General features: G+C 30.2%; 1 protein-coding gene across 1 annotated transcript in view; it reads left to right on the top strand.

Annotated features, from left to right (window-relative positions):
* The window catches only part of Piezo (piezo), a 154,177-nt gene that overhangs the window by 112,691 nt on the left and 15,043 nt on the right, over positions 1-26,443 (top strand). The window contains exons 9-23 of the mRNA XM_065499391.1: positions 80-199; positions 356-518; positions 11,817-12,053; positions 14,338-14,535; positions 14,669-15,228; positions 15,291-15,681; positions 15,999-16,671; positions 16,792-17,563; positions 17,632-17,789; positions 18,186-18,481; positions 18,547-18,696; positions 18,760-19,291; positions 19,828-19,893; positions 24,700-24,851; positions 25,074-25,289. Of these exons, the coding sequence (XP_065355463.1) occupies positions 80-199; positions 356-518; positions 11,817-12,053; positions 14,338-14,535; positions 14,669-15,228; positions 15,291-15,681; positions 15,999-16,671; positions 16,792-17,563; positions 17,632-17,789; positions 18,186-18,481; positions 18,547-18,696; positions 18,760-19,291; positions 19,828-19,893; positions 24,700-24,851; positions 25,074-25,289 (4,684 nt within the window). The remainder of the gene's footprint in view (positions 1-79; positions 200-355; positions 519-11,816; positions 12,054-14,337; positions 14,536-14,668; positions 15,229-15,290; positions 15,682-15,998; positions 16,672-16,791; positions 17,564-17,631; positions 17,790-18,185; positions 18,482-18,546; positions 18,697-18,759; positions 19,292-19,827; positions 19,894-24,699; positions 24,852-25,073; positions 25,290-26,443) is intronic.

Below are 26,443 nucleotides of genomic sequence, written 5' to 3' on the forward strand. Positions count from 1 at the left end.
GTAAGATAAACACAAATTATACAATAAGTACTATAAAATATAATACTGTTTTGGTTTGGTTTTTTTATTACTGTTTTAGGAAATTTGCCATTTTGTTACGTTTGGTGATGGTGGTGATTGTGGCCCATACCATTTGTATAGTGGCATATCAAACTCCTTGGATGCAAGACCATTTAGACAAAACAAGTTTAACCGCCAGGTAAATAGCATTTTTAAGCATTTTCTTTTTTAATTTTCATAAAAAGGGTTTAAATATTTGAATAATCTTTATAAGGTTTATAAGGATTTTAATTTACTATGTTTTTTTTTACCAGATTATTATTAAATTGATTTCTTTAATTCAATATTTTTCCAGATTAATTGGTTTAGAGCCTCTTATAACATCAACGTGTGCCAACGATATTAGAATTATTGTTTACGATACACAATTCAAAGCTGACTCATTCCTTAATCCAATCGTTCTGTTCTTTACCTATTATGCATTAGCATTGACCACTAAGAATCTCATCAAGGCTAGGGTAAGTGGGAAAATTACCAATTACCTTATTAACCCCAATACTTTTTACGATTATAAACAAACAAAAAAACTAAACAAAACATTACAAGTATTTTAACATTGGTGCATAGTAAAGGTTTATATGACTAAAAATACAAATTTTTTACCTACAATTTTTAACCAAAAGAACAAATATTTTAACAATATTCCTTTTTTTATAGAAAACTAAAACTAAACAATCAATCCCAACTAACACTGAAACAAACATTTCTATTTTTTTTTTTATTTATTTATCCTCTTTTTTAATGCTGCTTTAACCGCTGGCTTCCCTAATTTCTTTTAACACTGACTCAATTAATATCAAAAAAAAAACAAACCAAATATTTTTATTTAAATTTTTAAAACGAAATATCCTTGAAAAATATATAAAAAAAAATAATCACAAACAGATCATTGCTAAACCAGCCACTGCTTTTGGTCATGAAGTTGATAATAGTAGTACCCATAAGATACAACGTCAAATATCGCTGATCACACAAACATCACGTAGTAGTAAAAAGGATGGTAGTAGGAGTAAATCCCAACGTTTGAATGTAAGATTTTCTTTAAGTTGTTTTAAGCTTTTTGATTTTTTTCTCCTCTTATTATTGCAACCAACATTTTCTGGTTCTTTAAGTGAATTACAATTTTTTCTTTTTAATTTCTTTGTAGTTTTTCTATTTTTTTTTCGTTATTTTTGGTAAAAACCAATATATTTTTGCATAATATAAATAAGTTGTTAATAATTGAGAGTTTGAGATTTGAATTTAAGCATGTTTCATGTTAAAACATTTTAATTTCAAGCCTCCACTTTAAAAACTATATATTTATATGCACTTTGGAAAAAATATAAAAATATCCATTATTAAACTCACCAGATTTTGTTTAAAAACAGAAAGCTACCACCCAATGTTAAAAATCCAATTCACCAGATCTCTTAAAATTATCCTTTTGGATCTTCCAATTGTTTTGTCTCGACATCAACTTCTTAACGAACTAGTATATGCCTGTATAAGTGAGTTTCGAAAGAAAACCTTATTAGGAAGTATGATCCTCTCGAAATTTTATACTCACCAGATCTCTTAAAATAGAGATTACCATTGTTTTGTTTCGATACCAACTTCTTAATGATTTAGTGAGTTTCGGCAGAAACCCTTATTATCAGCTATGCACAATTAACGACCGATCCTCTTGAAAGTTTGTACTCACCCGATCTCTTAAAATATATTTTATCCTTTTGGATCTTCCGATTGTTTTGTCTCTATATCATTTTCATATTGAACTAGTATATGCCTGTATAAGTGAGTCTAGGAAAAAACTAATTATTAGGAACTATGACCAATTAGCTCTCGAAAGTTTATACTCACCAGATATCTTAAAATGTTCCATTTGGATCTTCCGATTGTTTTGCTTCGATACCAACTTCTTAATGAACTAGTATAAGCCTGTATAAGTGAGTTTCGAAAGAAAACCTTATGAGGAACTATGTCCAATTATGGACCGATCCTCTCGAATGTTTATACTCACCAGATCTCTTAAAATAGAGATTATCCTTTTGGATCTTCCGATTGTTTTGTCTCGCTATCGACTTTTTAATGATTCAGTAGTGAGTTTCGGAAGAAACCCTTATTATTAACTATGACCAATTAACGACCGATCCTCTCGAAAATTTGTACCCACCAGATCTCTTAAAATGTTCCTTTTGGATCTTCCGATTGTTTTGATTCGATATCAACTTCTTAATGAATTAGTAGTATATGCCTGCATAAGTGATCTTCGAAAGAAAACCTTATTAGGAAGTATGATCAATTAAGGACTGATCCTCTCGAAAGTTTATACTCACCAGATCTCTTAAAATTATCCTGTTGGATCTTCCGATAATTTTGGTTCGATACCAACTTCTTAATGTTTCGAAAAAAAACTATGACTATGAACTATGAACTATGACCAATTAAGAACCGATTCTCTCGAAAGTTTATAGTAAGGTTATTGTATTTATATTGGGAGATATAGATCGCCGGAAGCTGCACCTCGAGGTCCCGAAGTAATGTTTTATTAATAATCCTATCATCTAATACGCAATACTAGGTCAATACATTGCTTTGATCCACTCTAATGAACACACACTTTTTAAGTTACAAATTTGTTGGATTCGATTTTTGGAAATCGGAAGATAAAGGATAAATTAAATCAACAAAAAATATGTATATAGAATCTGGTTTATATAAAGTTTGAACTAGGATTACACAAGAAGACTAAAAAGTGCACAGGGAAAACGGGTTCAGTTGCAACAACCGAATATTCAGACCCCAGTTCAAATAGAGTCAACTCAGCAAACAATGCTGTTACAACAACAATATTATGATTCCATGACATCGAAATATTTTTTCGGTTGTACTAAATTCGATTAAAGTAACCAAAAATATGTTTCTACTTAAAATCATGTAACTTTATCATTCATTTGTCATAATTAGAGATGCTAATCGGGACTGATTTTTGAAAATCCCGGGGATCGGGATTTCGGGATTTTCGAGAAATCTAAAATCCCGAAAATTATAAGAAAGAAACGTACATAATTATGTCTTTACAATTGAAAGTAAATTTTTTATTTAGCAATTAATTTTTATTAGACACTATAAAGCATACTATTGCATCTATGGTTTCGTCTGCCATTCTGGAACGAATTTTGTTTCCGACATATGCTGCTGCCGAAAAACATCTTTCATATTGGCAAAACCGTTTGCAAATACTTATAACAAATCTGCAAGTATTTTACTCTTGTTCCTTCTGAAATAAAGTGATCTATTTCTTTTGTAAGTTGCAAATCTACATTATAACTTCGTATCGATATTGTTATTTCGGTTTTTTACATTTATTAATAATATCTTTTAGCCTTTGAGCAATCGAAATATTTTCATTTTGTTCGAGCTCCTCATCTGAGATAAAATCAATTTCGTTGGAAGAGGGTTTAAATTGAGGTTTGTTAGATAACTTAAAAAAAATGTGAAGAATTGATTTTCCCGAGCCCCACTCTAGGAAAACCAAAAATACCGTTTTCCTTTATTAACTATGTTGTATCAGGAGTTGCGCTTAACAACTTTGCTGAACATCACTTTGCGATATTCGGGCATGTAGAATGTCAAAATGCATAAAAAAGGCACACAAAAATGACAATTTCCCGTATTTATTTATGAAAAACGGGATTCCCCGTTTGGCATCTCTAGTCATAACGAAACTGTTTTCTATGTATAGTTAAGCTATTTCAGCTTATTTTGATAGCAGCTTAAGGTTGTTTTTTAAATAAGGAATACTATTTTCTTCGTATTAAATTGCTAGAAACTATTTTCTGAAACATTTGAACAGTGTTCTTCAACTCTGAACTATGTATTTATTTTTATTAGGGATACACACAAAATTAACTACCATAAAACTCTTAAAGACTCTAAAAATTATATGCAAATACTTGAATGAGTCTTTAATTTTATTCAAAATCAACTAAAAATTGTTAAACCCTACTAATATATGTAGATGATGGATTACTAACTAAATGGTGGTTATTAAATATGCACTTTTTATCTCAAATAAATGTGTACAAAAAAATATTGATCTTTATATACATATTGTGTGTGACATAAAAAACAATTTAATAAACTTTTAATCCCCAAAACAACTAAATACCAAATATACATAAATCTAACCTCAAAAAATATGTAAACACAAAAACTAACATTACCAGGGTGCTATTCTCGAAAATTTATTATAAAATATTAAGTATTATGGTATGTTTTACTAAAATTAAATGCTTATTTTTTACAAATCCAACCTTGAAAAGAAAAATTTGATTTTTCTTTTTTTTACAACACAAAAACAAAACCCCGTTTTATCCACAAACATTTTATTATTAAGGGTAATCACAGTTGATGGCAACACATTTTAATGTTAATTAAATTGGTTTAAATACTATTCGATATATACTGAGTGATTAGATACCAGTTTATGGTCAAGCGATCAAAGGGAATTGAGAATATCAGTTTTGGAACAATTTGACTTGATATCGAAATTGGTCGCTAATGATTGGATTCACACGTTTATAAGATCGATTTAAAATTAATAAAACAAAACCAAGGTTGACTAACCATTCCTTGGTAATGGTAATGGTAACGTTAATTTAGATTATTTTGCTAACGGTGTTTAAGCTTAATTCGGTAACGGTCTGTATTAAATTATTAATTAAATTTACAAAGAACTAAACTAAGTTGAAAAAGCATGTATTGTTTTATATTTCAACTGCTGTAGATTTCAATAAACTTAATTATTGAAAACAAAGGTTTGAAAATTATTTCTAGAATAACAGCAACAGTGTAACGGTATTTTAGAGATAACACTACTCGAACTGAAGAGATATTTGACGGATAACGGTAGCCCATATTGAAAAATCCGTTGCGTTTCCAAGCTCTGTGGAAACTTTACAACGAAGATCAAAAATCTGTTGTTATATATTATTTGGGATGCATGTGGAAATAGTATATTCTAAAATTAAATACTCTAGATAACTTATGATAAGCTCAATTTATAAAATACTCCAAATTCTCCAATTGTGATTACCTCTTACATTCTTAACCCTTTTATTATTTAAAACTCCAATTTGTTATGTTTAACTTTTAATTTGCAATTATTTATCTTTTTTTATGTTTTAACTTTTATAAATTGTATGTTGCTCTTTTTTTACTTCCCGCTTTAGGTAACATTGCGCCGTGATCTACAACGTCCTCAAATTATAACTGATCCGACTGAAACGACGCCTGTACGTAATAAACTAACTCTTCTACTTCTGCTACTCCCCACTACTTTAGTATAAATGAAAATTTTGTTTAACATTTTCATTGGTTGTGGGATGTCTAAATACTAGTATCACTACTAAAATATGTTTAATATACAAAAAAAAACACCCAAAAAAATTCTTTAAAGTAGTCGCAGTAGTAGTTGCTGATGTTTAAATGAAAAGAAAATTATATAAATTTCATTATAAAGAAATAATATAGTGTGTCTCGTCCCATTAGATAATAATAATAATATTTAGTCCTCGTTTATATTTATTTGTATTTAATGTTCCAACTACTTTATACTTAGTATACTAATAATAACACTTTAAGCTTATCATTTCTATAATGTGTTCTATGTTACAACAACCTAACAACCTAACAACAATAACTAAATACTACCATAATTTAGAAGTTTATAGTTTTTAATTTGCACCATTTCCAAATAAAGTTTTAGCATTTCAAATGTCAATATCTAAAAAATCTTCACACACAAAGAGAAAATACATGGTTGCGGCAACTATGCTATGTTTTACGCAGTCATAAGTGTTTGTCCCAAACGACTTTATGGTTAAATATATTTTATTTCAATAATAACTGATTTTCTACAGCATTTTTCAATTTTCGCAGTTTGTTAACATGTGTTTGTTAACATTCTAATCATGACATGATCACAATAATATGATCATGTGGCTACAACCATAATAAGTTTTAAAATAATCATATTATGTTTGAGCTGGAAACATAACATGGTTAATATTTTATTTTTATAAACAAACGCAAACTACGAAGCCTTTTTTGATACTCCCAGAGTCTTTATCGGGAATCGAACCCGCAACCCACAGATTGATAGTCTAGCATACAATCGTCTAGGTGATTGGTACACAATATGCTTGTGCTACAACTATAATATAATCATATAAGCTATAATTTACATATATGATTATATTATACTTTTTAACAGTTATTGCAACATGTGGCCGAGCGTTGTCATGAAAGAATATTACGGTTTTATGTCAGGCCGCATATTCTGGGCGTTTTTCAGCCAATGCACGCTTCAGGTTCCCTGTGATGGTCAGGTCAGATTTCAGCAGAACCCTCTTGCTACCACCAAATACTGAAAATTACCTTAGCGCCATGGATATTTGTTTTGGTATCGAATCGGCCTGGTTGTCCGGCATTCACATACGATCGCTTACGCTTCGGTGCAAAAATTATTTTCTTTTATAGCGTTCAACATCATTTCGGACATGTAAAATCGTGGTTCAATGTCTCACGGCTTCAATTTTTTTTTTTGCTTTTGGATAAATCCTCGCCCTTAAAAGTTCTTAAACCAAACTGCCTCTTTATATTGAGCACTAACAGCGAAAAATCTTAAATGCAAAAGCCTTTTTCGCATTTTGGTGTCCATGTAAGCATTTCTTTCTTTTTGTTGGCTACTTTATCCAGAATTTTATAGCTACAGTTTTTAAAAGCAAAACACAAAACTGAAGACGATAAACGAAAAATGTACATACACTTAAGCTAAATTTACTTTTGCTATAAAATCGTAAAGGCTCTTGATAGATTTATGTTGATATAAAAGATTCTAAGTTATTGATTTTCATCAAATATCAAAAATCGTATATATTGATGGTTAAGCTGTTTTCGCTATTATGAGTTGATGTGTAAGACCCGTTTCACATTTAGTAAGAGACTTGTGCAACTAAATTGCATAATGTGAAAGGGTCATTTTGATTGCTTTCCTTTTTGTTGGCTACTTTTTTTCAGAATTCTATAATAATTTCTCCCGATTTTTAAACCAATCAATGAGTCCTTACATCAGGCTCTATCAGCGAAAAATCATAAATGCAAAACACAAATCTTTATAAAAGAAGCTAAAATTTAGCTTAAGCTAAAATTAGCTTTTGCTATATATCCGTAACAGCACTCAGAAAACCTATGAAATATTTACTGAAAATGTAAGTAAACCAAAATGATCGATTTTCATCGTATGCCGAAAATTGTATATCTGGTTGGTTAAGTTATTTTCGCTGTTAGGGGTAGATATGTAAGCATTTTGGTTGCCTTTCTTTTTTTATAAAGGAATTATAGAACCAATTCTTTTTTAACATGATTTACAATATTTACAATTACAATATTATGACAACTGTAATCATTCATATGATTGCTGCAACGATATAGTTAGCTTAGTGAGCAAACAAGCTAAGTCCACTTTTTATGAAAATTGAGATTTTAATACAAAATATTTCGGCAAAAATTTTCGTAGAATATTTTAATCCTTATGTCCTTTTTGAAATGACTTTTTTGATTTTCTCCAAAAAAGGGTAAAATTTACCCCTAATGAGAGGAGCTAGAATGTTAAGATCTTCCACAAAAATGATCCCCATAAAATTTCACAATATAACTCTGACAATAAGAATTCTCTCAGACATTAACTTTCAACATTTTTTTCATTTAGTATGGTGCTCAAAAAATTAAAACTTTGACACACTGTAAAAAAATTCAGAACAGCTGGACTATAAGTTTATTCTACATGTCCTTTCATAATAATAGGGTTGCTATTCTGTTCCAAAAATTCTGTTGGACAGTGTTAATAGTTTAATAATTTAATCTCAACCAAAAAAAATTTTAAATTTCGATCATCTCGATACTGTATCAAATTGTTATAAGAAAATGTGCTAAGTCCACTTAAAAATGTCAGTGCACTTTTTCCATACTGTGATTATTTATCATTATAAATCAAACCAAATGAGTAATAAAACTGCATTAACAGATTTCAAAAATATTTAATGCAAAGGATTTTAGGATTTACATTTTTATATAACTTATAAAATTTGTGAAAAGTGACTTAACATGTTTCTACACTAAGCTAACGATATTATATTAATGTTCATTTATATGTTTGGAATAATCAGGTACGTGGCGCAAAAGTAAACTCCGATGTTTTTTTGGCTGTAATTAAAAAAAAAATGAAAAACTTTGATTCTTCTTGTGGATTATTTTTATTTGGTCTTATTTGGTTTTACATCAAGTCGAGAATATGATGTCATGTAAATGGCCGCCGCCGCAGTTGATTGTCATTTGAGCTCTTTTTATGGCATTTTCCATCACTTTGGCCAAAACTTCCGGCGATAGGTCCTCACATTCTTGACGGATATTGTCTTTAAGAGCTGCAAGAGTCTGAGGCTTGTTGACATAAACCCGGTCAAATCAGGCGAGATTAGGCGCTCGGGAAATGCATCCTTTAGCATATCGGTTGTGGCACGTGCAGTGTGTGCCGTTCCACCGTCCTGTTGGAACCACATGTTTTCCAATCCCAATTCATCAAGTTGCGGCAAAAAGAACTCGTTGATCATTGCTCTGTAGCGCTCACCATTCAAAGGTCTGATGACTCCTCCAGCGATAACAGCACACCATACAGTGACTTTGAGCGGGTGTAATGGCTCTTCGTGGGTTACACGCGGATTTTCAGTGCCCCAGAAGCGTAAATTTTGCTTATTTACGTACCCGCTAAGATGGAAATGGCCTCATCACTCATCTGCGACGAAATTCACGTTGTGCCAAAGTCACCGACCGATTATTGGTCAAATAAATAGTCAGCAATATTCCGCGTTCTGGAGCAGTGTAGCGTAACATTGTTTATTAACGTGTATTTCGCATGTGTTTACTACACAAATGTCAAAACAGAACTGACATTAGGGTGCAATCGCAAAATTTATAGCATTTTCTGATAGGGGGATTACTTTTGCGCCACCTTGTATATGTTTCTGACAATCATTTACATAACGAAAGATTATATTAACATATAATGTTGCTCTAAAATCCATGTAATGTTAATGGTAATTGTAACATAATATGGTTTATATGAATATGTTATGATATTATGTTACAGTTAACATTCTCTTGAATATTGCAATAATTTACATATTTGTAGTAATCAAATATATATTTGTGACTCCATAAGGAAGGATTATATCATAACATGTTGCTCTCAAATTATGGTTATCATAAACTAAGAGAGACATATCATATATTTTAATACAGCAGTCTTGTAAATGGTATTTGTAACATAAAATGGTTTCTGCAAATATATAAATGGTTACAGTGGCTATATATTAATAAATAACTTGTAACCATATTAAAAATGTCTATGATCATATCACAATTATGTATTTTCTCTAAGTGATGTAATTTTAAAGAAGAAAAGTGGAAATGGTGTAAAATTGATATTCTTATATCCTTGCTGTTATTTTTTTATATCTTCTCTCTAATCGTATCTTTCGTAATGTGTTACTAATTAACCTCCTAATAACATTTCATTGTACTCGTTTTATATATTGTAGTATCTATCTATGTATGTCTGTCTGTCTAACCAACCATTCTATTGTTGCATATTTGTCCTTACATATATTTTTTTTTCTAACGTTCAAAGTCCTTTTTATGTTTTATGAGTGAATGAAGGAGTGTGTGTGTGTCATAGCTAAAGTGTCATATGTGTATTTAAGTGTGTTTTTTGTTGCCATTAGCAAAAAAAATTAAAAATAGAGAACTTTTATAAAAAGGATATGTAGTAGTACATAAGTTTCAGTAGGTCTGGGGTAATCTTTATTCTGCACGAGTTGGTGTCGGTTTTTTAGGTATTTAATTAGTTTTGTTGTCATCATTCTTAAGCACTTTCAGTTGTAGTAAAATGCAAGTTTATTTCGTAAAATAGTTTTGAGAAAGATTAATTAAATAATGACCCGATAAATATGACATTTATAGATGAAGATAACAATTTGACATTAGTTTCAAGGTTCAGGTTTAAATAGAATATTTAACTAATATTTTATATGAAATAATAATGGTTATAAAATGATTATTGCCACTTACTATGAGCATAGCATGGTAATATTTTAATTTTAAACATTTATTTGCTTTTTAATGCCTTTTAATGCAAAGCCATCTTTAACATTTTAATCTCAAATATTTTCGATATAAACTGTAACTTAAACCTAAAGCGAAATTGAATAACAAATCGTTATACCGTTAAAGATGTTTTGAGTCAATGTTAATCGCTTATTTAACTATCTGTGAGTCTTTTGAAATAATGTTAAGTTTAACGGTACCGTGAAATAACTCCCCAGGAAAAAATTAAATAACCCCATACAATTTTCCATATAAATTGGGACTTAAATCATTATGAAATAATTCACAATGCATATTACATGCATATTACATAATTTTTTGAAAATTTTTTTTTGCAAATTATTTCATCTAAAGCCTCGCTCAGTAATTTTTTTTTAAATATATCTAAAAAGAAGGCCTTCGTCCGATCTAAATGGGAATTATTTTATCTAAAGCCTCGCTCAGTAAAATGTTTTTAATTAGAAGGCCTTCGTCCTATCTAAATGGTTTTCTTCTTTTGAATATATCAAAAAACGAATCTGTAACTTCTAAACGATTAGTCCGATTTGAATGAAATTTGACTTACGCAAAGATGAAAGATGACCTCATGGGCTCACTAGGGGCGCTGCCAGGGGTCCTCTAAGTAGGAAACCTCGGGTATTTTACAGTTTTAAAAACTGTAAAATCCTTTGGGAATTAACAAAATAAAACGGAATCTGAATAATTTAAAACAAAATCGCTCGGAATATTAACTACGGATTTGAAACTATTCCGACCGAAATGTGTGACAGACCTGTATATTTGGAAAATTAACAAAATTGAAAAATGGGTCGCCAAACATGCAGCCGTCTGACATTTCTGCAATTAAAATTTTGGAAGATTAACTGCATTTCTATTGTTATTTCTGAAGCTTAGTACAGATCGTACGAAAAGTGCAGAAGCTCTACATTTATTATTTATTTTAAAACAATTTTTTAAATTGAACGAACTTTGTTGTGCGTCTCCTCGTATTGTCCTTATTCGGAAATTTTTATTATACATTTCACTGTTAAACAATTATCACACTCGTTGACAAAGCTTTTATAGTAGGTACATATATGTTAAACATCAATTAATAGCTCTGTTCGTTTATATGTAATTTTTACTATTTCCGAATATTTAATCTTATCAGTAAAAATACTAAAACTAATTATTTCATACTAAATAATATATGTATTCCTATTTGTTTAAGTTTGTTACTTTAAATTTATTTAGCAATCAACTAAAACACCTATTAATATTAACTTTTGTGTTCACTTTTAATTGTAATACTTGTTTTATTTATAATTTATATTTATCTTATTTTCACTATACTAATAATTATATAGTATTTCAAATATAGTTTGTGTTACATTAACATTTTTTTTATCATAATTTCATTTTGTAAAAGCTCAATATTTATAAAAATGAAAAACATTCAGTCCAAACATTATGTATTTGTTTTTGTCTACCATTTATTTTCGATTGCATTTCATTTGTAACATTCAGTACATATTACACATTTAATATTTGGAAAATTTCTAAAATTATAGCTTATGCGTTCAGCTACACGTAAATCTGCAACTACAACAACTGACAATAATAGTGGTATAACACCACAACAACAACAGCAACCAAATAATGATATACCTTTAAGTTCCATGGATGCTAATCAATCTGCCGATGTTGAATATAAATCCGGGATATGCGATCAAATATGGTATGGCATAACGGGCATTGGAGGATTTATCTATCAAAATAGTTATATATTTACAAATGTTTTAATGATGGTGAGTAATCTAAAAATTAAGTTTGCTTCAAAATTAAAAGTTCTTTAGACTTTCGAAATTCGGATCAGTTTGGTTTTTATATAGGTTGAAATTTCGTGTTTTATAAGAGATACGTGCAAAATACCAAATGTAAAACTATTAATAACTTTTAAACTTTTAATGAGATTTTTTTTTTAAATCGTTGATTTTACAGTTTTTTTTTTCTAGAAATCCGATATCTCAAAAAAGATATGATTTTCCTTAAATGTGAGCCATTCCACGTTTAACAAATAAGAGAGCTATATTCGGCTGTGCCGAATTTTATATACCCTTTACCAAATTGTTCTTTATTTTTTTTTTAATTTAGTATTAAAAAATTTCATGGCAAAAAAAAAATTTTAATTTCATTTCAATATTTTTTTAAAACAAATTTTTTTTTAATTTTTTAACAAATTTTTTTTTAATTTATTAGTGAAAAATATTTCAGTCGAACAAATTTTTTTCGGTGAAAAAAATCGGTTTAAAAATTTTTTTTTTGACTTATTGTAGGCATTATATACGCCTTTGCAAAGGTCTTTGAAATATTATTAGATATCCATATTGTGTATATTAATGATTTAGTAATCCATATAAAAACCCAACCGGGTCTATAGCGGGTTTATTGATATATGAATCGTATATGTGAGTTATTGGTGGAGCAACGGAAAGTTGTTTTCATCATATATCATCAAAAATATTAAAAATTTTTTATTTTAAATATTTTTTTCGAAAGATTGAAGAAATAGCTATCCAAACTATTTGTGACTCATTTTGCTAAGAATAATAGGTAATAAGTTACATGGATGATAAAAAACACATGTTTTGCCAAAATCTCAAAATCTTGTTGAAAAATTGTATCTGAATTACTATCCAATAGGTCTAACCTTGGTGCTAATTTCATATATACCCATATACTTTGTGGAAAATTACAAACAGAATGACAAACTTGCCACCTTGCCACTGATGGTAAAGGGAATAAAAACACATATAAAATTCAGAATGCGACCAAGGGGTGTTCTCGAGCTAGATAATTGTAATTTTGGATATATTTTAAAAAATTTATTTACTTTTTTTTGTATATTTTTATAATTAATTGCTAAATTTTCATAAACTGAGTCTTATAAAGGGTCTTTCAATAGGGACTTCCAAACTTTGACAGTTGATAGCGGACATATTGTTGAAACTACATTTGTCGAATTGGCTGATCCAAGTTTTCATCCAAAAATCATTATTATTATTACCAATTTCTTCTATTACCAATTTCTTCTGGCCTGAATTTCAATTTCACCGATATTGTGCAGTTTGACCCCGTTAGACTTTTCCTTGTGGGGTTTTCTGAAGTCGCAGGTCTATGCGAAAAAGCCACAAAGTACAGCGGCCCTGAAAGCCAACATAACTCATGCCATCGGTCAAATTCAACCAGAGTCATAGAAAATTCGACATTTCGGATGCCTGTCACACAGCGAAGCCGCGGCGGACATTTGAACGATGTTATATTCCATGCATAATGAAATCGATAGGTCTTTTAAGCGATGATAAATTTCGATGATATCTCACACAGTTTGATATATTTAAATTTGAAAATAGGAATCGCTTAAAGAAAGACCATTTAATAATGTACGAAAATAATTTTTGGTGATATACTTAGAAGCCCCTGCGATTTATATAAGACTAACCCACATTTTTTCAATATCTGGTTATCGTTTTTCGTAACGATAAACCTCCAATTAACATTTTTTTTGTATGAGAACTGTCAGTTTATCGTCACGATAAAAAATAACCAGAGATTGAGAAAATGGGGGTAAGTTTATAAAAATCAGACAACTATTTACAAAGATAATCCTAAAAATATATTAAAATGTTTTGATTATTCTTCGAAATTTGAGGAAATTTTTACTAAATGTTTATTACCTCGAATTCCCCTTATGGTCCCTTCATACATACAATGGCTTATAATTGAGCAAAATCTTTAGAAATTGGAAGATATCTTTTTGAGATAAATATATGATAAATATAGACTACAAAAGCATTGCTATGAAAATATTGTATACAATTGAAATTTACCGATTTTACACCATTCTTATATAATATTAGACCTCGATAATAGACAAGCCAAAGCGAATTTAAAAAGATTGAGCACTTTCAATTTACCATGAGCATAAAGAACCTGTGTACCAAGTTTTAATAAATTTGGAACGGTTAAGCGCCGATGCCTTGTCCAACATTTTTAAATTTTTTTTTTAATTTCAAATCATTTTTTTTACAGGCCTGGTCCATCGTCTATCACAGTTGGCTAACATTTGTTTTACTGTTATGGGCCAACGTTTTATGGATGATACCGAATCAACGCAAAGCCATGATGCGTTCAAGTCCCTTTATAGTCATCTATGCTGAATTGCTATTAATAGCTCAATACATCTATGGCATGGACCTAACTAATGATGAATTACCTTCCAAAGTAGATGTAAGTTGAATTAAGTTTTCTACTTTACTAGTAGCTACAAACTACCACATCTTTTTCACTATTTAGCACAAAACTCTCAAATTTCTTATGGAAATTCGAAAAGTATGTACTAATTTATTTCATTTCCTTACAGATCTCGGGCATTAATTTGAAACAAATTGGTTTTGAACGACCTCAGGAGAATGGTATGCAGCCCTGCATACCGCTGATAGTGAAAGCATCATTCCTGCTCATGTTTTGGGTCACGTTGAGACAGTTTTTCAAAGAAAAAACTGACAAGAGACGTGACAGCACACTGGCCGATATCTTTGCACCACTACAACTGAGTGTTGGTCACTCTATTGGTGATCAGGGTCAAGTTGGTGGTAAAAAAACATCCAAGTTCCTGAAAAAGATGGGCATCGTTATAAAAAACCTCCTGGTCAGATTATGGATTTGGCTGTTGGTTTTGGTTATATTCTTGTGCGCCATGACTGGTGAAAAAATGACTGGTTTTCGTATCTGCTATATGGCGTTGTTCCTATTTTTCCTGCTGGTATTTCAGTCGTCATCGAAAGCCTGGGTTAAGCTTATGTATGGATTTTGGCTATTCCTAATCTTTTATGCCATGTCCATATTGATATTGATTTATACCTATCAGTTTGATAAATTCGATAAGTATTGGGAACAATATCTAAATATCTCCACCACTTTGTAAGTATTTTATATATTTTTTTTTCAACTTTTTTTTTTAATAATTTTAACTTTCTTTTAAGGCAAACCGATATCGGTTTGGAACGTTATAAGACCAAAGATTTATTTTTGCACTTAGTCTCACCCACCATCATTGTCATCTTAACCGTAATACAAGTTCATTATTTCCATAAACGTTTTATTGCGTCCATGAATCAACCTACTGAAGCTGTTGAACGTGACTCGGAGGAGGAGCCTGTTAGACATAAATCACGTACTACTTCCCGTGTTGCTGAATCGGAAGGCTTAGAATTCGTTGAATCTGCTGGCAATTTGATACGTCTCTTTTTGAATCGTTGCCGCCATAAGACTGAAGTTTTCTTCAAACATTTTAAGGGTGTGATTTGGAGATTATTAGAATTGCATTGGATCAAAGTAGTGTATATAACGGCATTTGTATGCGCTGTTAGTGAGGTATGTAAAGAATGGTCTGAATTCCACCAAAGAGCACAGAAAACTCTAAAATATTTGACCTTGGGTCTTCCGATTTTGACTATGGACATTTTAATTTCTTTAAATATAACTCGAGATTTTATTCACGATTCAATCATGTATGAAAGTGATTTGTTGGCATGTTGACATGGCTATATGAATTGTCCAAACTCTAAAGACTATGACTTTATCGAATATTAATAAAATCGGAAGACTTAAGGTCAATTTGTTTGTGTTTTCTTATGGACTTCATGATAAATTTCCATTATTTTTTTATATAAACTCCTAATTCTTTCCAGGTATCCCTTCTTCATGTACCTTTTGTAGCGTTGTGTGTGGTGGGAGTTGTTTCAAATGTACGCATGAATTTCTTCTTCAGCCGCCTCATCTCTCTAGTTGTCACGATTATTGTTTTGTCCAAAATGATATATCAAATCGCCTACTTAAATCATGCCAAATATGACTACAACTGTCCCAATGAAAATGGCCAGTACAAAGGCAATAATGCCGAATGGTTTGGCCTCTACAAAGCCAGTCCTGAGTTCGGTCTAATGGGCCTACTCAAGAGATATATTATTTATATGGTCATTGCCACTTTACATGCTGTTATAGCTCTAAGACAATATCAAATGCGCCGCTTAAAGGGCATTCAAAATGATCCTCTGCCAAAGGTTGCTTTTCCAGGTGTGGGAAGAGAAGATGCTGAAAAGAAATTGGAGGGAATGATTAAATATCTATTAAATTTTGGCTTTTATAAATTTGGCTATGAAATCTGCTTGGTCGCATTGGTATCCACCATAACCTACAGACAGGATATTGTTGCGGTGGCCTATTCGGTGTGGTTGATTCTGTTGTTGCTGTTTAAGAGGAAAAAGAATGCTCATATATGGGGCGTTTTGCAAGTGTTCATTTTAACATCAATTTTGGTGCAATATGTATTGCTGGTGGAATTACCGCCTTCAATGTGTATAGGTAAGTAAAGAAATCGACAGATTTTGATCGAAATTTTAGCGTTTCGTCCCAACTATATCATTTTAAGAGAGACACATTTTGATATGATAATTTTAATTTTTAAATCCATTTTTATTCCAGAATATGTATGGGTTAATACAAAATATTCCGAAGCTCTACAACGTTGGGCTATGCTACCCGGTGACCTTCACTATGATCATACCAAGAAATTAATATTTGATTTTGTACTCCTACTGTTGGTGAATCGCCAGAAACGTGTATTTACCTTGGAAAATGTTCCTAATTATCCGGGTGGCAGCAACAAATCTGTGATAAAAGATATTGCCAATTTGGACAAAGTTGATTTTGAAAATCCCACACATGATTTCCTTTCACACATACGCAACTATTTGGATATCTTTAAGCACGCCGTGCTCTGTGGCTTCTATTGGGTCACTTTGGCTGTAGTATTTTTGGCCGGTACAAATATTTCCGACTTTTTGGCCATTGGCTATTTAATTGGCGCATTTATGTTCCTATGGGAGGGTTCAGATTTCTATCTGCGACCTATACGTTCCATAACAACACGCTGGAAATGGTTGTTGGCCTATAATGTGACCAATATTGTTATAAAAACCAGTTTACAAATGGTTGGTTGTTTGTTTATGGACACTTTACAAATGAAATGTTGTTGGGCCGTCCATTTATTGGGTATTAGTTGTAGCAGCAAAGATATTATGTCGGAAATAACCTCAGATACAGCTAATGGGTGTCCCTCCATTACAGTGCAGTCGGTGTTATTGTGGGATGCAATTTGTTTTGCATTCTTGATATTCCAATTGAGAATATTTAAGTCACATTACTTCTGTCATATTATATCAGACACTAGAGCTAATAACATATTGGCCTCCAGGTAAATTGCACTAATATTGATTTAAAATTTGGTTGATATGATATTTATTTGTTGTATATGTTTTACAGAGGTGCGGAAATTATCGAACGTTTGAGGCAAAAGCAAATTGAAAAACGTCAAGATTATGAAGAAGAAGTTTTATATAAAATCAAACGTAAAATGGAAAAGATTAGAGCAACCCAACAAAAGATGTTAAGGCCTCAAGAAAAACCTACTCATTTCGATGGTATGTTTAAGAGTTTTTTTATTTTGTTTTTCTTAACATTAATATGAAGATTAATTAAGGTTTAAGAGTACTTTATACATTATGATTTAAAAAATGAAGAGTGAAATGTAATCAGACAGAAACAGAATTATTTATGTTATTATTACTAACAAAAATGCTAGGAAATTCTGGAATTTCAAGTCCAACTTGTTTCCATTTTCCAGTTTTTTATGCTTCAGTTATATATACATATATATTTTTAGATCTCTGTTTCTGTCTGCATAATTATATCTTTTGATGCTGTTTTTTCGCGTTTTTTCCGTTGCATTTTCCCAATAATTTTTGAGTGGAAATTTTATTTTTACTAAAAAAAAGTGATTTTCGAAAAAAAATAAATAATTTATATATACATATTAGTCAACAAAGAAACAGCCTTGAAATTAGCCCCACTGGCCCACTGCAATAGTTTTCTTTCCTGCCAAGGTTCTGGCTATCATACGCCAGACGAGGAAGATATTCATATGAACACGGCCAGTACAGCAAGTATAACGAGTTGTAGTAGCAATAATGGCTCCGAAGAGGATTTAAGTAAGATCTATATTAACACGGAATATGCAGATATTAAATCAATAAGTGATTATGGAGACAATCTCAATAAGAATACAAAACAATTTATAAATTTACCAGAAATTGAAATCGAGCCACATACACAGGTATTTAAATGAATTTATATAGTACACCAACATTATAATAATTATTTCTATACAAACAAATTAAGCCATTAACACCTACATCGGATGTACTGACTATACCCCTAGAGGGATTCTTAGAGGCTCCGAGATTATCCATGTACTCTCATCGCACGCCCTCTGATTTATCACACCCGAAATATGATATTTCAGAAGGATCAAATGAAGTATTTTATGCGGTAACTTAAGCAAATTGGAAATTTTGAACTTGCCAACTAAATTAAAAATAAAATTTTTTATAGAATACCAATATACACAGACCCTCGCCTGTGTTGTTGTCAGCACGCACTCTACAAGCAGATGTTTCGAAGAGTAACAATGGCTCTATTATATCTTCCAATGTAACAAATGAACGTAGATCATCATTTACCACCCGTCACCGTAGACAATCCTCGGTAAATGCTGTTTCTTGGAATGATACTGTTTCCATTAAATGCGCCACTCCTAGTAAACCTCTGCAGAAACAGGAAGAATTGCATGTTACCATGCGCAAGAGGTTGTTGCATCGGCGTCATCAAAGTGTAGGAAATGCCAAATATCCTATTGAGGATAATAGCCACAAACATCAAGATTCCAATAGACGTTTAAGTAATTTGTCGTGGGCTCAGGAAGAGGCTTTAATGCGTTACTCGAAAAGGCCTAATAGCTGGGGTCCTGTTGGTACGGATTTATATGCTACGGATACTTCAATGCTATACGCGAATGCCTGCTGTGATCTACGTTTGCATGGACAATGTATTTTTATTTTCTACTTCTACTATTTTTCAAATACTTTTTTTTTAACAATTTTGTAAAATAAATTTACATAAATAAAATAGTTTTTTTCTAAGAAACGAAATCACATTTTTTTAATTGTAAATAACACCAATTGGCCTTTAATCAATTTTTATTCCCATACATTTTTTAAACAATTTTAAAAACCTTTTGTCAATAAACACTTTACCATTTCTAATAAAATTTTAAAATAAAAATAAATAAATCAATAAAAAAAAACATGGATTAATTTATTAAAAATGGTTAAGTTTTATTAAAACCTGTGTATAAATCCAATTTTAATGAATGCCGTATAATTAGTCTCTTTTTCAAATTAATTTTTCCTCTAAATGTTAGTTTTACATTAAATTTATAAAACAAAAATATATTTAAGTAAAAAAAATAAACACTGGATCTTAAAACTAATCCAAGATTTCGATTTTTTTTATTCTGCTTTATTGTATACAAATTTTGTATAACTTTTTTATTTTGCTTTTTTTGATTTTCTTTTAATTTTGTTTTATTTTCTTTGCTTTTATTTTTTAATTTTATTATAGACCAAGGAACTCCCATTTATGGCTCAAGACCTCATAAAAGGAAAGAAATTAAACTGCATCCACAGGGTAATTTATTACTATTATTATTTGTTTATGTTTTATTTTGTAGTTACATAATTTTAGCACAATTTTAAGATCTTATAAGCATGTATTTAGAAAAATAATGTTGCTGTCCCTTTTATTAAATTAAATTTAAGTATTTATTAGAATTTTTACTTCCTTTCCATAGTTTATTTCGTCCTATGCATTTTCTAAGTATCACATACATATGTATTTTTGCATTTAGCACCATTTAAATTTATTTTATGCTTTAGTTTTATTTTATACTTTTTACAATTTTAGTTTAAACTGCGTCGCAAACTGCGTCCCACTCTTTTATATAAACAGGAGTATTCTGTATTCAGTATACTGTAATATTTGGTATTTTATTATTGAAGCAGGCATAAATATGTTTGTTTCTACATCATTTACAATGTCATTCCATTAAGCTGGCCAATCTCAACCATGTCCAAGTATTACAGATTTTGTTGGATTTATTAGCTTCAATAATAATCATATTGTCATTCCACTAAAACGTTTTTTCGTTATTCAACAAAATTCGTTCTAGTTCGAATTTTTAAAAATTGTATATTCCCATTTTAGTGCTACAAAGTATGCTTATGATTCTGCAATTTATTAATGAAATAATAAGTTGAAAAATCAAAGAAATATAACTTCCTAAATACATACTAAGGCCATATGTCCACAACCGACCATTTATGGCCCAAATTGAATATCAATTGAATTGCTCACATAAAATAAAGAATATGCCTCTTTTCTTAAATAAGCGATAAATAATATATACTTCGTACAGGAAATATGAACTATCAGTGCACTAAATAAAGATGTTAGCAATAGAAGATTCATACAAATTTTGAAGATTCCACCTAATGTAATTTCCAAGATATAAGATTTTTAGTATTTACTTTGTATTAAGGACTTCAGCTATTATAGTTTCACTTTTACTTAATATTATTGACTGATAAAAGGTTTTCCCACAAATTTTAACATTTACTTAATATTGTTAGCGGCTCTAGCTTCCCCTATATACAATTTGCCATATCTATGGGAGGTGCCACCCCCACTATTGATAGTGCTCCCATTTGTGTCCTAAATATTAATATTGATTGTAGAATTTTTTTTAATTTACTTCATATGGGAGGTGTAACGTCCACTGTTGCTACAACTCCCATTTTTGTCTCATTATTATTTATACAAACGTTGGAATTGCTCATGTAATATTTGAGAACTCTATCTATTATAGTTTCCTAGATATTTCATTTCTAAAATTAACTTTGTTCAAAACAAAAAGTAGCCAGACATATTGGAACATACAAACAAATCGGGTCAGACGTTTAGCCGTCGTATAACCATCAAACAAATAAACATACAAACACTAAAATATACACACACACATTCACTTTTATATATGGGGATTACATTTCATGTGAACCAAATTTTGAAACCGATGTCTTCCGATCAGAATGCAATTTGCACCAAGGTTGATAGTAATTTAGACACAATTTTTCATCAATCGGTCAAGAACTCTCTGAGTTAGAGGTGCTCAAAATTTGACAATTTCGCAAACAGGTTTTTTCTCATCCATGTATTATCTTTAAAAAAATGTTGACTTCTTTTTGCTAAATCAAAAACTGTTTTTGACTTCTTTTTAAAATTGGTCCTTTTTTCTCTCAAAAGAAAGCTTAGGTCTTTTCCATGAAGAGCTTTTTGGTCGCTCAGTGGGATGCGAGTTGGATATCTATCAAAATAAATGTTTTGTAACTCAAGACTTGTGTCAACTCTAACTCAGAGAGTTCTTGAACGATCTTGTTGAAAAATTTAGTCTAAATTTCTATCGAATAGGAATAACCTTGGTTCACTTGCACATGACTAAAGAATTCTAAATCTGTTATTTATCTTTTGTAATGTTATGAAAATGCTCGTATAAAAAAGTTTTGTGGACATTTTGATATGATTACACTTACTCGGAATTTGTTTTCATTTCATTTTCATTACCTTTTATATAATGCTAATATTGTATATTATTACTTTGAGCGAAATATAAGAAACGTGGGCTCTGTAATGGACATCATTAAATTGATTTCCCTATTTTAAAGCGGTCCCTATTGGGGATCGCGCTCGCAAGACTCAGCGTTACTTGATCTGCTCAGTATTTACAGCACCTACATCCGACTGAAAATGGAATAAAACTCCCATGTATGGGATGGTGATTCAAAGTCTATTTTGGAACTTCTCGACTGCGTACAGGTGTTCGTTCTTTAGCCGTACTGTCCGTATGTGGAACAAACTTCCCGTTGAAGTCTCTCTTTCAATGTAGGAAAGTTCAAATCGAATGTCCACAAACACCACTCCCTCTTCCCTCCCTCCCATAATCTATTTTCCAATTTCCAACACAATGCTTTGCATGAGTAGGAGTCATCCCCTGAGTCCAAGAAGAAAAAAATATTAGATTCGAAAAATTAATAGAATATGATATTAACATACATTTCTGTATCTGAGGAATTTGTAATATATTTTTAAATATTTTTGATTAAATTTTTTATGCATTTTATGCATTTAAGCCCACAAAAAATCTGCCTGTTTCTTCCGAAACGAATTACAGAGTAATCCAAAAGAAATAAGAATTTTGGAAAAGTTTCATAAAATCCCATAATTTCTGAAACAGGAATACAGCAAATATAACTAAATCTTTACTTGATATTGTGAAAGGCTCTAATATATTTTCTTTATTGTATGTTGTATTTTAATTTCATTTGGTAAAATTATAATTTTTTATTGTTATTTTTTACATCATCAATACAGATCTAAGCCATGATTATTTACAACTTTTATTTTTTACCTTGTATAAAGACGCAAGTATGTACTTTAGTTTTTAATATGACAAAAAGTAAAATATATAAATGTGGCTTTAACATTTTAATAATACAACTTAATAACATATAATTTTATTAAACAAACATTTGAGATCATATAAAATCTCATATAGTTGTAAAGAAATACTTACTATGTACACATCTGCTCAAAATAATAGATACACCTAATTGGAAAAAATTTAAATGGCGGTAACATTGAAAATTTCCTCGCAAGCGTTAAGAATACATCATATTATTAAAATTTCTATCTGGCAATGTCATGTCAGTCAAAAATCTGGCAACTATTTGCTTTCATGTTGATTTTTAAAAACGAATTTATTTGAATTACAAAAAATTATTTGCTCATAAAAATAGATACACATCAGTAATTTGTAATTTGTTTATATACAATTTTTTTTTTGTGCAATTTTTTGTTCCTATTTACGTGAAACAGTAAGTATAATTTAAATTTTAGCAACAATTTTATAAAAAATAGGACTCTTTTGAAGAAAATGGGACGAAATCATCATTGTACCGAAGATGAGAAAAAAATTGTTCAAACGATGAGAAATCAAGGAAAATCATTACGGGAAATAGCAAAGAGCATAGGAAGATCTTTACATTTTGTCCAAAATGCTTTATCTAAAAAACAAAAAAGAGAAACTCGCGGTAGACCAAAGAAAACCAGTCCAGAAACAGATAGGCGGATCGTCCTTATGGTTAAAAAAGACCCTTTCATATCATCGAAAGCTATTTCTGCGGAGCTATGTAACGAAATCAGTCCACAAACAGTTCGTCGTCGTCTTTTACAAGCTAAATTGCCGGGAAGAATTGCCACTAATGCGCCAAAAAAATATCAAGACAAGATTAGAATTTGCTAAAGAGCACTTACAATGGTCCGGGTGTGAAGGCGAAAAAAAATGGAGAAATATTTTATGGAGCGACGAAAAAAAAATAAATTTGTTTGGAAACGACTGCCAAAGAAATGTACGCCGACCAAAAGGAAAAGAATTCCACGTTAAATTTACAAAAAAGACGGTAAAACATGGCGGGGGAAACATAATGGTTTGGGGTTGCTTTTCATGGAATGGTGTTGGTCCGATATTCCGAATAGAAGATACCATGAATGCTAGTGGGTATAGAGACATATTGGAAAACGTAATGCTTCCATATGCATCGGAAAATATGCCATTAATATGGACATTCCAGCAGGACAACGACCCAAAACATAGTTCAAGATTAGTTAAAAACTGGTTCTTGGAGAATAACGTACCTGTTTTAAGCTGGCCCAGCCAATCCCCTGATTTAAACCCAATAGAAAACTTGTGGAGTGAATTAAAGATAAGGCTTTCGAAGGAAGTTTTCAAAAATAAAGACGATTTATGGGAGAAAACGCAAAAAATATGGTACGAGATTCCATTGGAGAAGTGTCAGAACTTGATATCCAGTATGCCCAGAAGAGTGGAGAAAGTTTTACAAAACAAAGGTGGATATACTGGATACTAGCTTTACTTTAATAATAAACTAATTTTTTTAAGATAAAATTTATTAGCTTTTGTTTAATAAGAATTTTTAAAAATGTATCTATTATTATGAGCACCAAATTTTTCGAAATTTAAGAAATTTAATTTACTTTATAATATTTATAATTAATTATGAAATATTTTGTTTTTGTTTTTTACTCTCCTTTTAACTATAAATAAAAATCGACTGAATTTTTTTTATAATTTTACAATATACCATTATTTTTTTTCGTTTTTAAAAAATAAATTTTGGTGTATCTATTATTTTGAGCAGATGTGTATATATAAATATTTTATTTCTATTTTCCTTTAATTTTTTTTTAATTATTAATTCATTTCAATGTAATTTTTTTTCTTACTTTGTAAATATAGATGTTTTATATGTTAATAATATTGAAATAAACTTAAATTAATATAATATTTCCTTTTTAAAATAGCTGTACGTGCTGGAGATTACTATATGTTTGAAGATGTCGATGATAAATTCGAATTGGAAGTTATAACCGACTCTGAGGGCCTGTTCGATACTGACAATGAAAACATAACCGATAGTGAAATTAAAATGAGTCGCCGTAAAACTTTATATGATGTAAGTATAAGTTTGATTTCATATCTGAGAATAAGTTTTAAAATGTTTATATTGTGATTTGTCAAAATTTAATTAAAAAACAATATTTTTTTGATTTCGAAAAAAAACTACAAATAATTACAAAAATTTGTGCATGCATTGGATATTGTTTGAATTAAATTAAATGTTTAACATTCAAAAAAAAATATATATACATACAAATATGTGTGAATAAAACAAAAGGTTTGGAAGGATATAAGTAGTGTTCAATATCGTCGTCAGGTTTACTTAAGACAACGTTCTTATGCCTCCGCACCACCATCTCATATTGGTTTATTGTTTGATGACCATCAAACCGGTGTCGATATAGATGCGGGTGTAGGTAATCGTAATTCAACTTTATCCGAACCTTTATGTTACGCTCATCGTTCAACAAGTGAATATTTTGTGAGTTTTTCTGTTTAATTTCGAAATTTATTCGAATTTTTCCTTAAATACATTACATATCGATGTAAAGAACACGTTTAATGAATTTTTTTTCTTTCACACACAATTCAATAACAATTTATATACTTGAAACACTTTTGAATACCACCTAAATTATTTGATTTTGTTTTTTCTTTTACATAATTTTAGTTAATACAAAATTCAAACAGAATTGAAGTTATATTATATATAAACGGCTAGATTATAATAAGCCTTCTTTTTATTAATAATTGTTGTAATATTTATTTACATATGTACATATTTATATACAAAAAAAGTATTTATAATAATGTTATTGGTAATATTTTTTTTCTGTAATGTTTAACCCATTTTAGATAAAATCTAATATTTTTATTAAGTTAGAACTATATAAAATTGTTGATTGAGCTTATTTTGGATCCAACTAGGAGTTTATGTGGTACAGAATCAGCTTAATTAAGACTTGTTTAATTGTAGTTTAATATCTGGCAGTATATGTTGTATTCTGAACTTTATGGCAATAGAAAAATTATAAATAACTGATATTTTGAAGAATTGTATATGATCGTTTTTATTAAAATTTCGATTTCGTGCACCACTATCGTATATGCTCGATTCTTCTTTATTACGTCTCTTGCACTCTATATCAGTAAGAACATCGGCTATTTCTCATTCGATATTGTTTCAGAGCTACTATAAGGTTTTTGGCATAAACTAACGGCTTAACGCAACCCAATAAAAAATATAATGCCTCAAAGTGGGGGAATTAAAAAAGTGGAAATAAATCTGTAACTTCTAAGCTGATAGTCCGATTTAAATGAAATGGCTTTAGGAGATATGTATTTGAGTTTAAGATTTGAATTTGGACTATAAACGCCAAGGTGTGCCGTAGTCTGAAGGCCTCAAAAAGTGGTCCTCGTATAAATAAAATCAAATTAAAAATGATAGTAAATTTTGTTCTCAATCGAGAGCTAGAAAAAAACAGTATTATAGCTAGATATTATATCTTATAGTTTACACATTTTTTAATTAATTACACATTTAGAAGTATTTATAAAAAAATAATTATTTAGAAACTACTAAATAAAAAGTTATGTGTAAAAATTAAATAAGAACGCGCCATTTTAGAGTCCAAAATCGAATCAAGG

The sequence above is a fragment of the Calliphora vicina genome, chromosome 2 (genome assembly GCF_958450345.1).
Source record: "Calliphora vicina chromosome 2, idCalVici1.1, whole genome shotgun sequence".
Classification (NCBI taxonomy): domain Eukaryota; kingdom Metazoa; phylum Arthropoda; class Insecta; order Diptera; family Calliphoridae; genus Calliphora; species Calliphora vicina.